Source organism: Semicossyphus pulcher, unplaced genomic scaffold (assembly GCF_022749685.1).
Source record: "Semicossyphus pulcher isolate SPU_LCO1_2020_fin unplaced genomic scaffold, fSemPul1.0.p SCAF_25, whole genome shotgun sequence".
Lineage (NCBI taxonomy): Eukaryota > Metazoa > Chordata > Actinopteri > Labriformes > Labridae > Semicossyphus > Semicossyphus pulcher.
This window is the reverse complement of record NW_027211699.1, coordinates 1,383,615-1,398,992: the sequence shown is the minus strand read 5'-3', so window position 1 is coordinate 1,398,992 and position 15,378 is coordinate 1,383,615. Positions and strand designations below refer to the sequence as shown.

Genomic DNA, 15,378 nt, shown 5'->3' with positions numbered 1-15,378 from the left:
GCTGCGTCTCGGATGCTCCACGACACCCCGACCAGAAGTCTGGCATGTCAGAATTTTTGGTATTTTCCTTCCTAGTTTGACATCTCCTACGATATGTTCCCTGACGTTGACCAGATGACTCTGACGCGTAAATGTATGACTGACTGAAATGTATTTCTTGTCCCGACCGCTCGCTCAGGGTCGTGAACGATGTTTTGTCATACTTAGTAGTGTTGCCAGTCTCGACCAAGACACGGCACGAGTTTATGCCACTGTGACTGATTAATCTGACATGGTGACCAACGTGAAAGACATCTACTATGGCTGAACAAACAAAGAAAAGGTCGATGACTACAGATACAACTTCCAAAAATAAGTGAATATCCAAAAAAAAAGAAACAAATTCGACGCTCAGGTGAAGGCAAACAGTCTAAAAAGGAAAGCGACCGTCAGCGAGGAAAATCAAGAGAGCCAACCGTAGACGTCACACATGCAACACTGTCTGAATATCTGGGAAGTGTGCTCCCACAATTACCGTTTATCTCCATAGGTGCCGCCGAAGAGAATGAACCGGAGATCTTTGAGATTATAACTTTAAAATTCAAAACATCTGAATTGTCGTAGAACAGAAGAATAGAGGAGATTCATATAGAAATACTCAAATACCTCAAAATTGTACTTACCTTTTTTTCCACCACTGCTCTGAACTGAAATCGATTCTATAAACCTTCTACTTTGTCACTGACAATCAATAACAGCTGCAGCTCATTCAGGCCTGTGTAGCAAGAATTAAAAAAAAAACGTCCAATAAAAGTTGAACCAAGAATGAACATGATGTTATTTTGCATTCATACTAAAATGTGTGATTAGCTGAAGCAAAGTGCCAATGTAATTACCCTCTCTGAACAGAAACAGGATGTGAATAAAGATGATTATCTTTTCTTCAAAAGAACTTGAGTCTACAGCCACGTGCTAATTCCTCTTTTCTTAGCTAAATGCTATGTCAGTTAGCTAACATGGTTACAATGACAGCAGTGAAGTTCTGATACAGCACTAAATTCACCATCTTGGCTTTGCATATTATTAACTAAATAGCACAAAGTATTCCAGACGTTCGGCAGATATTTGATATAAATAAAAGTTTTGATGATTGACATGAGTTGAAAAATGAAGGGATCTTATTAATAATTTTCCTGAAGAAAACATGTACCACATGTACTTATCCATTTAGTAGATTAGTAGTTGAGTCCATGTTATGGTATATATGATATATACTATACATATACATATATGTAAATATATGATGACGCGTCTCATTCTCATTGCACGAAAGCGATACCAAAATACCCCCTGTGACGGGCGCTGCCATCTTCTGATGGTGACGTCATTTGGAGCCAGAGTCCGCTAACCAAAACACACACTTAACATGCCGAAAAAACAGCAAGGAACCTGCACGTCGGCGTGTTTAACAGCAGAACAGCTTCTTGTGTTGGTCTGAAGCAGACGTTCACAGATATGAAACTTCAATGACTGTAGTGATTGTTTTAGTTACGTCTCCTTTCACCGTTCCTCCTCTACTCTGCTGATCGGGAACAGATCGGCTGCAGGAGCCGGATTTGTCAACAGAGCTGTCAATCATCATTTTTTTACAGCATCAAATAACTCATTAAATATAAACTTGTTAGAAAAATGAACACTTGGACGTAAATCAGCATGATAATAACTAGCTATAATGACAGAAAAATGTATTTGGCGTGTATTTTGATTTTGTAGTTTGACTCATGTCCCATCTGTTAACATGGAGGAGGCGGGCTTTATGACCTATACTGCAGCCAGTCAGCAGGGGGCGATAGAGATGTTTTGGCTTCACTTTTAGGGAGCTGTCATGTCGCCCATCTTTTTAACATATTTCAGTCAACAAAGAAAACCCTCTCACTCGCTGACGGTTTGTAGAGCCCGCACATTATGAGAAACTAAACCACTGTTTGTACAAAACTTCTTGCTTTTGTTGATTTTGGCGCCCCCTGTGGACAAAGCGGTACCTCTTATCTCTTTGCTGATTTTGTCCTGTACATGCTTAAGTGGTGGTTTTTAACAAAACATCTCACCCTGCTTTCTTTAACAGTCAGATCTATCACTCACTTTAAATTGCTGCTCTGGAAAATGTAAACAAACACAGCATGCAGTTAATTGCTTCGTCTGACACCAGCAGTTTCAGGCATTAAAAATAACTATATAGAAATAATCAATCTTGCCACTGATGGTCTGGTTTGCTTCTGTAGCTCATATAGAGTCATCAGAATAAATTTCAGTCTGTTTCATAACCAGTGAAAAAGCTCCTCACAGGAGCTTTAAATTAACAAATGAATAATAAAAGACGCCGCAAATCCCAAAGCAATCACAGTCATATAGCTGTGGAACAGGTTAGAGAAGAGTGGGCATGGTTTGTTCATGTCCTGTTGTGTGTTCTTCTGTGTGTGTGTGTGTTCATCAGTATAGTGCCAAGCAGTGATAGATATCACAACCTGCGGGGGAGATCCAGGCCAAAGCAATGAAGCCGAGGACATGAGGGAAACCTTTTGAGAAGAGCCTCCACTATTGCTCTCATTATTCCTGCGGCTCATCCATCACTGAGAAATCTACTTGGAGCGAGTTACATTATGAGAAAAGTCATGAGGGGAGATTACAGTGTGGCCTCGGTGCTGTTCAGAGACGAAGAGGCAGCTCAGGTGAGATGAAACAACCCGATAGAGGAGAAGCAGGCCGCTGCTGTGCGCTATCATGATCAGATGTTCACTTCTGAATCAATAACACGAGGTCTTTATCACCATCACTCCTGAGAAATATGTGTTTACCAGCTTTTTATTTCTCCTCGTATCTCACAGCGCAGGTGAGTAAACAAAGTGGAGTGTGACAGAGCTCTCGGAGCCTGAAGGCGGCTGGAATTAGGATGTTAACATTATCAGCACAGAACAGTTTTAGGGGAGAAAACATCTTGAAAGAGCTAAAGAATATCTGTCCCACACCGGACAGCCTCGTGCTCTGCTTGTGCCATCTAGTGGTGATACAGATCAATGATATGATCACTTTAACATACCTCACTACCGCTTTACTCCTCATCATGAGGAGGCCATATAAAAGCATAATTCACACCATTAGCTTTAAAATATGGACATAAATATACCAAACAAATATTCACCTTGCATGACAAACAACACAATTATTAATATATAACACATTTACATATCAGAATAAACACACAATAAAATCTGCACAGAAACTTCACATGGCCGGGTTTCAACATTTAAAAGGAGAGAACATGAAGACAGCATGAGAAACCATGCCCATGCTCTGTTAGCCTAGCTTAAAATTAGTAAGTACTATGTTTCTGACAAGTTTATATTTTATTAGTTATTTGATGCTGTAAAAGGATGATTGACAGCTCTGTTGACAAATCCGGCTCCTGCAGCCGATTTGTTCTGGATTAGCGGAGTAGAGGAGGAACGGCGAGAGGAGATGACTAAAACAATCACTACAGTCACTGAAGTTTACATATCTGTGAACGTCCGCTTCAGACAAGAAGCTTTTCTGCTGTTAAACACGACAACGTGCTGGATCTTTGCAATTTTGTCGGTAAATTAGTGTTTTGGTTAGTGGAAGGGGCTATACGTCAATACTGCGGCTCCAACAGCTGATCTCTACTGCGCAGTCTCTGGCTCCAAATGTGCAGGATGGCAAACCCGCTTCTGAGGTATTTGGGCTTCACTTTTGTACAATGAGAGTAGGTGGAGACGAGCTATCCTTTTTTTTATACAGTCTCTGATGTTGGCGCATACAGTGCAAATCCACAGGAAGAGACATCGCCAAAAGGTCAGAGGTCACCTAAGCTAACCTTTTACATATTTTGGGATTGCTACTGAAACAGACCTTTTTGTTTGTTTAGAAATACTATATCTGGGGCCTCCATGAAGAAGAGGATTACTTCTATTTTGTGTATTATGTTAACATTTGGTGTAACCCGTTTTAAGATGTGTAAACCATCTTTTTGTTGTACGCTAAAAGGCTTTAAAGAGCTAGTCAGTTAGATGCATGTCACACTTCCAAATTAAACTAAATTAAACTTATATAAAGATCATTAAGTTTGTAATCTAATGACAGCATGTTTCTACACCAGACTTGAGTCCCTGGACTGTGTGATGGTGTACCACTAATCAGCTTATTTATCATCACATTAAGGAGGACAAAGACACAAAGGAAGCAGATGGATGTATGACAAATTATCGCTTTTAATGCTCAGCTAATCAAACGTCCCCACGGAGAGAACAAAAGGTAAGAGAAGACTTGTAACTGTATAAAAGTCCAACACTCAATTAGATAATTATCTTTTAGATGCAGCAAACATATGCAAAGCACAAAGCTGTAGACATCAGAGAATCACCTTAAATCTTCCCTGATTTTTCTCATCACTCTGTCATTAAAATAAATATTTCCACCACTCCTGAGAACTCGTAATTTAGTTCACAAACAGTTTGAACTGAGTGATTTGCATCCAGACCTAATAAGTCAAACAGGAAAATGAGCGAGAACTTTACCCGCTTTAATCTGAAGGTCATCCCATTCATCTCCAGAAAAAAGGCTCTCAGACGGGAGCCGTTTTCTAAACTCCACTTTATCTTCAGCTGGAGCCCTAAACCTGAATTACATCCAGTCTGCCTCATGCAGAGGTGCTGCTGTGCCAAACACCGTATACCTGTAATTGAATTGAGATTCTATAATAGCTCAGTATATCATCATCATTACAGCCGACTCCAAGGTGCACACGAGTTAAAGGCTCTCCTCGAACACGGTTCATGTTCACTTTTTTCATTATCTGTGCCTTAAAATGCACTCATCACAACTTTAGTCTCTCTATTAAACGCTGCATTTTTGACGTCTCTAACCGTTTCCAAAAACCAACCTTCTTGCCCTCGGTTACTGAGGTTGGCATTGTTAAAAATTGTGTGGAAAAACCCCATTATGAGCAAACAGAGAGAATCCAAACGTTATCTGAAACTATTAAAAAATATCATTAATCATTTAGTTAAAATAAACGCTCGACCGATTACAATTCCCTGCATGCTTCTGCTCTCTGCCTCACCTTGTTTGTCGTCTCTCATCTTGTTTTGTTTTGTCCTTGAGAAAAGTACAATGAAGTATTCGAACTGCTTCATTTAACTTCATAGATTTTCTCGCTGCACACAAGGACAGCAAGAAGATTTACTAAGACTATGAATCATCCAATATCTTAGTTAATTAGCTTTCATTTGACACGTAATTCCTCTGCAGCAGTCCAATTTATTCTCGCTAAAGCTTAAAGAAATATATATAGACACTGATATAAAACCTAACAAACCTTAAAGTGGATTCCTAACAACTTCTTTGATTTCATTAAGTAAATTTAAGACTGGAAGCCCAATAACTTTAAGTCACAAACGCCCACAAGGAAGGCTGATATATAAAGTAATAGTTAATCATTTCAGGATTAATGTTTTTTTTGTTTACTTTGTGATAGTGTGATTTGATTGTATCACTTTCACATCTAGCCTTCTTGCTTACAAGAAGCTATAGTGAAGATATGTTTATGTGTTAGCTTAGGTAAAGACTGGAGGCTTAGCAAAACAGCTAGCTTGACTCTGCTACAAGTGAAAAAAAAAACTACTGGCTAAAAACTCATACATAAGGTATATTGTTTGATGACCTGTAATGTAAAACTAATTTGTGATTGTAGTGGTGGTTATGGGTGTCTATTTCTTTACAAACACTACAATGATTAAGCTAGGTCTTCTGTACAGTTGTTCCAGCTAAAGTGCATGTTTCTAGAAATGATATTGAATGCAGGTTTTCGTCTCTTTGTTGAGACTCCAATCTTCCAAAAGTTACCAAACTTGGCAACTTTACTGTGATAAAGGAGAGAAGGTGGTGGCTATTACCAATTTTGAATCCTTTCCATCTTCGATGGAGGTTTAGTAGTGAGTAAACTATTTCTGTCTATATTTGTTGCTTTCTCTAAACTGTTGCCAACCACATGATTATCGTAGCCTCTATCTCTGAAGCGATTACACATATCAATAGCTTGTTCTTTAACCCCCTATTTATATACTGACTCTGTCTGTAGAAGCAAGGACATTTTGTTTGTTTTTGTGCCATGTATTTGGCCTATGTAAAAAGTGTGCCCATGTTATCTGAAGAAAATGAAATGTTTTTTTGTCTTTGTATCTTCATCATCATCTTCCGCATTCCTCCTTGCTGGGCGGTCCTTTCACTTATCTCACCTGGGCATATAAATCATTTCCTTTGTTCTCCTCAGTATGCTGAAGACGGCAAACACGAAGTACGTTCGTTACCCACATTAAACTGACTCATCCATGAGTCTGTGAGTACCGGATCTATTGTTTTTCTACACACTATGGTACGTCAAACATTACCATAGTACACAATATGGTACTTTAGACATTACCATGGTACACACTATGATATTTCAAACATTACTATGGTACACACTATGGTACGTCAAACATTACCATGGTACACACTATGGTATGTCAAATATTACTATGGTACACACTATGGTATGTTAAACATTACCATGGTACACACTATGGTATGTCAAACGATACTATCGTACACTCTATGGTACGTCAAACATTACTATGGTACACACTATCGTATGTCAAACATTACTTCGGTACACACTATGGTATGTCAAACATTACCATGGTACACACTATGGTATTTCAAACATTACTTCGGTACACACTATGGTATGTCAAACATTACAACGGTACACATTATGGTATTTCAAACATTACTACGGTACACACTATGGTATGTCAAACATTACCATGGTACACACTATGGTACGTCAAACATTACCATGGTACACACTATGATACTTTAGATATTACAATGGTACACAGTATGGTATGTCAAACATTACCATGGTACACACTATGGAATGTCAAACGTTACAATGGTACACACTATGGTATTTCGAACATTACTACGGCACACACTATGGTATGTCAAACATTACCATGGTACACACTATGGTACGTCAAACATTACTATGGTACACACTATGATACTTTAGACATTACAATGGTACACAGTATGGTATGTCAAACATTACTATGGTACACACTATGGTATTTCAAACATTACAATGGTACATACTATGGTATGTCAAACATTACTATGGTACACACTATGATACTTTAGATATTACAATGGTACACACTATGGTATGTCAAACATTATAATGGTACACACTATGGTATTTCAAACATTACTGTGGTACGGTACACACTATGATACTTTAGATATTACCATGGTACACACTATGGTATGTCAAACATTACTATGGTACACACTATGGTATGTCAAACATTACCATGGTACACACTATGGTATGTCAAACATTACTATGGTACCAACTATGATACTTCAGACATTACCATGGTACACACTATGGTATGTCAAACATTACCATGGTACACACTATAGTATGTCAAACATTACTACGGTACACACTATGGTATGTCAAACATTACAATGGTACACACTATGATACTTTAGACATTACAATGGTACACACTATGGTACGTCAAACATTACTTTGGTACACACTATGATACGTCAAACATTACTATGGTACACACTATGGTATGTCAAACATTACCATGGTACACACTATGATACTTTAGACATTACTATGGTACACACTATGGTACGTCAAACATTACTTTGGTACACACTATGATACGTCAAACATTACTATGGTACACACTATGGTATTTCAAACATTACTTCGGTACACACTATGGTATGTCAAACATTACAACGGTACACACTATGGTATTTCAAACATTACTACGGTACACACTATGGTATGTCAAACATTGACATGGTACACACTATGGTACGTCAAACATTACTATGGTACACACTATGATACTTTAGATATTACAATGGTACACAGTATGGTATGTCAAACATTACCATGGTACACACTATGGAATGTCAAACGTTACAATGGTACACACTATGGTATTTCAAACATTACTACGGCACACACTATGGTACGTCAAACATTACCATGGTACACACTATGGTACGTCAAACATTACTATGGTACACACTATAATACTTTAGACATTACAATGGTACACAGTATGGTATGTCAAACATTACTATGGTACACACTATGGTATTTCAAACATTACAATGGTACATACTATGGTATGTCAAACATTACTATGTTACACACTATGATACTTTAGATATTACAATGGTACACACTATGGTATGTCAAACATTATAATGGTACACACTATGGTATTTCAAACATTACTGTGGTACACACTATGGTACGTCAAACATTACTGTGGTACACACTATGATACTTTAGACATTACCATGGTACACACTTTGGTATGTCAAACGATACTATGGTACACACTATGGTATTTCAAACATTACTATGTTACACATTATGGTACGTCAAACAATACTATGGTACACACTATGATACTTTAGAGATTACCATGGTGCACACTTTGGTATGTCAAACGATACTATGGTACACACTATGGTATGTCAAACATTACTATGGTACACACTATGGTATTTCAAACATTACTATGGTACACACTATCGTAGGTCAAAAATTACAATGGTACACACTATGGTATGTCAAACATTACCATGGTACACATTATGGTATGTCAAACATTACTACGGTACACACTATGGTACGTCAAACATTACTGTGGTACACACTATGATACTTTAGAGATAACCATGGTACACACTTTGGTATGTCAAACATTACTATGGTACACACTATGGTATTTCAAACATTACTATGGTACACACTATCGTATGTCAAAAATTACCATGGTACACACTATGGTATGTCAAACATTACCATGGTACACATTATGGTATGTCAAACATTACCATGGTACACACTATGGTACGTCAAACATTACCATGGTACACACTATGATACTTTAGACATTACAATGGTACACACTTTGGTACGTCAAACATTACCATGGTACACATAACGATACTTCAGACATTACCATGGTACATACTGCAGTACTTCAGACATTACCATGGTACACACTATGGTACGTCAAACATAACCATGGTACATACTGCAGTACTTCAAACATTACCATGATACACACTGTGGTTTTTCACTCTTTATGCTAAGCTAAGCTATCCTACGCTTTGCTTTAAACAAAGACAGTAGAGTGATCTGAATCGGTCAAGCAAATTGTGTGATTATTTAAACTTCTGTCTTTTCATAATTGTTTCAACCTCCTGGCAGCTCCTGTAATCATTTTTGCAGATGCTTTGCTATAAAACAGATGTGTCGTTGTTTCTACTTGGCAGGTTTGGGGATTCTTTGGCCTCCATATTAACTGTCGAGCTGGAGAATGAAAGCATATTGTGTTTGTCCATAATGAATGTCAGTGGATCCGTGTGCAGCCTCAGCACACCTTCACACTGACATAGTTTCATTTTCTCAGCGGAGCAGCTTCTCTCATTAGAATGATTGTTAGCCAGTTTAATTGGCTCCGTCAGCTGCAGTCTCAGGAGTCACAGGACGCTCGAAGAGGTAATTGCATATGAGCGAGAGAGAAAGAGAGTCGATGATGAACCCTAACAAAAGTTACAGGAAAACCTGTGCCACACACGCACAATAATGGGCCTCCTATCTTTTTTCAATTACAGAAACTGAATGGAGACGGAAATTAAGAATTAGTGGGAAAAGGTGTTCACTACAAGAGTCATAAAAAGTTTTTAGACTCCACAGGGAACAGTTTTATGATTACGACCAACTAATGCACACGAAGCAGGTTTATTATCATTAAAAGTCTGTGATCAAAAAGGTAATTTGAAAATAAATGTTCAATTCAATATCCCTCCCAAATTTCACTTAATTTCTATGAATAAAGCAGTGAAAAAACTTGGTTTAGTTTGATAACAATGAGGCTAAAATGATCCTTACGGCAAACTCTTCAATATTATTATTATGTATTTAATTAAAGTTCAACCTTTTTTGATAAACTAAGATTGGTTTGCCAGTCATGGAAAGCACCAAACACTGCTCCACCTGAATGATAGTGGTCTAAAGTAACTAACTAAATGCGCTGCACGTCAAGGTCGGGTCGTAGAAAAAGTCAGACTACTGGCGCCACCGCAGGACTCATGAAATATGTCTATCTGTAGCTTTAAGTTTAATTTTTAAGGTACACATATTTGTATTTAATACATACATACTCCTCTATGTTCAGGAGAGAAATATTGCACTTTTTACTACACTGCAATTTTATGAAAGCTATTTGTATTCAAAATAACATGAGAATTAGATAATGATTTATAAATAATTTATAATTTATAAAATGTATGAAAATAGTTCCCGAGAACCCGGGGTGATGTCTTCTAATGTCTTAACTCAAGAGACTACTGCAAAAATGTTTTTCCTCTGGTTCTGCCGTTTATAGGATTGTGTTTGTGTAAAATGTACTTTTGTTTTATTGTAAACAACCAGTTCTCCCTATTTACAAATCAAATCATTCAGATCTTTTATTTGCAGAAAATTATGACCAACCAAAAGATGCAAAACATGTTTTTCAGACCTTGAATAAAGCAAAGAAAACAAGTTCATGTCCATGTTTAAACAACAGAATACTCAAGGAGAGTTCAGAAATCAGTATTTGGTGGATTAACCTGGCTTTTAATTACAGCATTCATGCATCTTGGTGTGCTCTGCACCAGTCTGGATCTGGATTGGGCTCGCCGTGACATGAAGAGAAAGATGCTGTTGGAGGAACATTTGGAGTGGTGTCTTAATTTTTTTTAGATGCATGCATGTCTTGGACTGTGGGAGGAAGCCAGAGTTCCTGAAAAGAACCCTCAATCTTGACCAGATACTTTAAAACATTAAAGTGCTGCTCACATCAGAATGCATCATGAATAAATCAACATAAATGAAAGCGTGACATTGACTTTGACAGAGGGCATTTGTCCCTGTTATGAGTCTGCAAAAGTTGGTCTGTAAACAAAAAGTGCTCAAGTTATTCCTAAAATACAGTCACGTTAAATAAATATATTTAGATCAGCTCTGAAATATTCAGTTTGACTTCTCCAGCAGCTCCTGATAACACACAGCCACAGTGAGGAAATGAAATAGTTTGAACTTACGGCTTTCAGGTTCCTCAAGAGTGCATCTAAATTCTTCCCAGACCTTGGATTTGTTTTTAACTTATCTATCACTGTGACAATAATCTGTCCCCGGAGCCCGCCGCCTGCAAAACAGCGCTGATAGAACGGAGACGTGCCGAGCGCTCTTGTGGACACAAGCCGAGGTCTCCTTCCAGATAGATGCACCTTAATGAACTGCAATGAAGCCGAGAGCAGCCGGGAGGTAAACACACACATTAAGCATTTTGACATCACGGCATTGGAGCAAACTGCCGGCCGTCACGGGAGGAGTAAACAGTGTAAAGGTTAAAGCTGAAGGTGAGGAATCATTTCGACGAAGTGGCAGACGTTAGATCAGCTAGCTTTATTATGGCACTTTGTACATGTCACGTTACAAACTCAACATTCAGGGTTTCTTACAACACACGAAGAGATCAGAGAAAACATTGCGTGTTTGAAAAAGAAGAGGCTGGATGGGCCGGAGGAGGAATGATACTTTAATCCATCGGTTTTATAATCACCTGTGACAGAAGCCTGTACTGTCTTATTGGTTTCTCTGATTTGATTTGTGACATTGAAGGATAGTTTCACTTCTTTCAAATCTGTCTTCATATGTACCTTGAAGGAGCTCTTTGTATCTGTAAGAGTTTCTCTTCTCCTGACTGGAAGGAAACGGTCGCTTCCTAAAGAGATTTCAGTTTGACAGATTGGGAACATAATCCTTCTGTGATTGAATGAATCCTTAAATTTAGCTGGAGCTAATATGTCAGCGACCAAAGCTGCTGTCCTTTTAATACAAATGTGTGTGTTTGACCAGACAGCTGACAGTGAACACTAAATATCCACTTTCAAAAAAGAAGTTATGTAACCGTTTTTAAAGTTTAGATATTCCCCAATAAGGATTTATTCCTAATGTATCATTTTCGGATTAAGACATGTGACATAAAGTGATATTATTCAAGTCAACACACACTCTTGCCTGTGAGCAGTCAGCTGTGTGTGTCGTAAACAAACCAACTACCCAACAGTTCACAAGGCAAGGAGGGATTGGAGTATGCACGGTTGCATATAAACAGGAACATTAGTGGGATATTCATTTTGAAGATATTTTTTTTTTTGCTATTTTGCCTTTATTAAATTAAATAGGACAACTAAGGAGATACAGGAAATATTGGGAGAAGAAATTGGGGAATGGCGTGCAGCAAAGGGCCGAGTAGCCTCTGACAGTAGCCTCTGATTACGGGGCGCCTGCTCTACCCACTGAGCTAAACCAGCACCCCAAGGCTATTCATTTAAATTAACATTAGAAACAGCCTGGTATGAATATTGTTTGTTATTAACAAGGGCACTGGTATATTAACTCCAGATAAATGTAGTCATTACTGAGATAGATAATAACAAGGAGAGATGTATCTATACCAAATAGTTGTTGTAACACTTGATATTGCAAACTTCGAACTCCACAGCCCTGCTGTAAATACGATTTTGTGCCCCTTAACCTTCAGTAAAATTGTGCCACATAGGGATGTTTTCACACCAGAAGAGATGAAGCAACAGTAAAATGACCAACAGCTCTTTGAATGTACATGTGGCATGTTTTTAAGACAGATTTGAAAAGCTGTAAGTCCATCCTTTAAGTTCAATCTAAAGTATTTTCCCAGAGTCAATGCCGGGATTACGTCAAGTGTATATCAAGCCTTTAAAGGGGGGTATTATGCTAAATTCAAGCTTCATTATTTCACTCTGTGATACCTGTGGAGTAGCTTAGCATAATTTACAGTTAAAAAAACTCCTAATTTTTCTCACACTGGAGCTCTGTGCAGGCCCTCATACAGCCTCTGCCTGAAATGACTCAGTCAGCTAAGAAACCCCGCCCCTACAAGCCAGCTTTCTTCTGATTGGCCAGCTCTCCGAAAGCCTGCTGAGGCTGCACTTTGTGACGTCACAAAGTGTACAAAAACCTGTGAAACCTGTCGTTCACAGCAGACTGAGCTGAGGGATTACTCCAACATACTTTTACCTACAGATTTGAAACAGCATAATACCCCCTCTTTATGACAAAGTAGATTTACAGTATTTTTTTTTCATTTATAATCTTCTAAATGTCCAATGTGATCCGTCTAGCTTTAATAAACTTTAATATCAACAGGAAAAAGACAGAAAATAATAATTGCAACTGAGCCGCAATGAACAAGGAATGTTTGTCCTTTTCTGCTGGAAATTAATCAGAATTTATCTAAACATCAAAGTTGAGCATTATTTTTTGGATTGATTTTATCTCCACACTGTTTCCACTCAGACATCAATAAAGCGAAACCCTGATTATCAAAGAACACAGGCGTGGAGTCGCCTCCTCCTCCTCTTCTTCTTCTGCTGTTAAAAACACACACGTGTGCAAGTAAACTGTACAAAACCCTCTCCTGTACGTAAAAGGACGACCTCAGGTTGGTGCACGTGAACATACACGGTGACATCCATCCACACACACTTTGTGCAAATCATTGTTTTACACACAAACACATGTGGGCTCCCAGGGATTAACGGTAAACAGGTTGCATTGAAGTGCTACGAGATCATTCGTTGGCACGCGAGGAGTTAACATTTACAGTATTTACATTTAAGATTAATAACCATGCGTTTCCTAAATACAAACAGTTCTGTAGAAAATAAAGTTCTCATTCCTTTTTAGTTTCAGTCCGAGTGTCGGAGTTTTGTTGTTTAGCAAAAAGACTCGTTTCAAATGGCATTCACTTAACGGGTTATATCTTACTAGTCCTGTTGTGTTGATGGTTCTTATGCTGTACAGGATGCATGAGCAGGAATTGGCATTAAGTTGAATCAAACTTAAAAAACATGCTACTGAAGGTTCTCCAACAAGAGTCACGATAAAGCTTAGCCGTCCCCTCGACTAGGCTGAAAAGAGGAGTAAAACGCTTCTCCAACTTCAAGCTTTCATCCGCCTCTCGTCTTTGAAGTCGTTAAATAAATTGAAGCCAAACCTGGCTGATTATGACTCCAGGAAGTGACAGCAAGACTGTGACTTAGGGTGTTTAGACGACCGTGATCGATCCGCTGCATCACCCCACACAATAAAGTCCTCCTCTGACATCATCCTCTCCCTTTGGTGCCTCACTTTATGGCTGTGTGACCAGCCCTGCATCAGTCACTCGCTCAGCAGACTCCCGGGCTGGCCAGTAGGCCTCTCAGAGGGGGGGGTGGGGGGGTGGAGGAGCTCAGGGCGGGTGCAGGATTGGGACGGGTTGGCTGTGAAGTTCTTGCAGGAGGAGGGTGTGTAAGTTTAGGTCCGCACCCAGCAGACAGGCACCCAGAAGGACTCCCGCTCCAGCCTTTCCAAGATCCCCCGCAGTTCTGCACAGGCACTGGCTGAGTCCTCTTTGATCAGGACCCGGTCCACCAGGTGTCCGTACTGCTGATCGATCTGGATGGCGGATTGTCGCATCTCCTGGAGATCTTCGTCCTGCAATAGAAAGCAAAATAAAACTTACTGAAAGAGAGACGCATGCAAACTTTGTCCCAATTATAGACTTGCATTTAGTTTTTTTGGAGCACGCCCTGCCCATAGAAACTGCTATTTTACTCTAACCCAGTATGATGCTTCATTTGTAAATCTAAAGTAGACTTGAACGAGCGATTCAGATCATAAACTCACTTGGAAAATTTTGTGAGAAGCAGGGTCTATTTTTTCATAGACTTTTATACAATGTGAGTCCTTCTGCAGCCCGTGGAGTCGCCCCTACATGCCAACAGAAAGAATGTAAGTTTCTGACATGTGCACATGGGCTCCATTATTCCAATCTGTAGGTGACTTTTTCCATACAATCAAGTTTAGGTTAAAGAGCCAACTCTTTTCACAAAGGTCAACGGCGTAACTATCATTGATGCAGGTAATGCAACTGCGTAGGGGCCTGCAGCAGAGGAGGGCCCGGAATCGGATGGACCTGCTGTTGTTTTAAAGCTGCATTTATACACTTCTTTCATTCGTTCATTCTGATAGTGATATTGTGAGATTGAGCAAGCTGCTGGTGAGCAGCGCAGAGGGCCACTGACGGCTACTCAATGCATTAATCATGCTTTATTCACCTGTCGTGATGAATAAGAATACTTGAGGACAGCACTGCTGAG

The 15,378-nt window shown here is 39.0% G+C and overlaps 1 protein-coding gene across 1 annotated transcript in view; it reads right to left on the bottom strand.

Annotated features, from left to right (window-relative positions):
- Positions 1-11,589: 11,589 nt before the first annotated feature.
- Positions 11,590-15,378, bottom strand: part of mpp3a (MAGUK p55 scaffold protein 3a) — a 31,839-nt gene continuing 28,050 nt past the window's right edge. Inside the window, exon 19 of the mRNA XM_069676111.1 lies at positions 11,590-14,713. Within this exon, the coding sequence (XP_069532212.1) occupies positions 14,534-14,713 (180 nt within the window). The 3' untranslated portion in view covers positions 11,590-14,533. The remainder of the gene's footprint in view (positions 14,714-15,378) is intronic.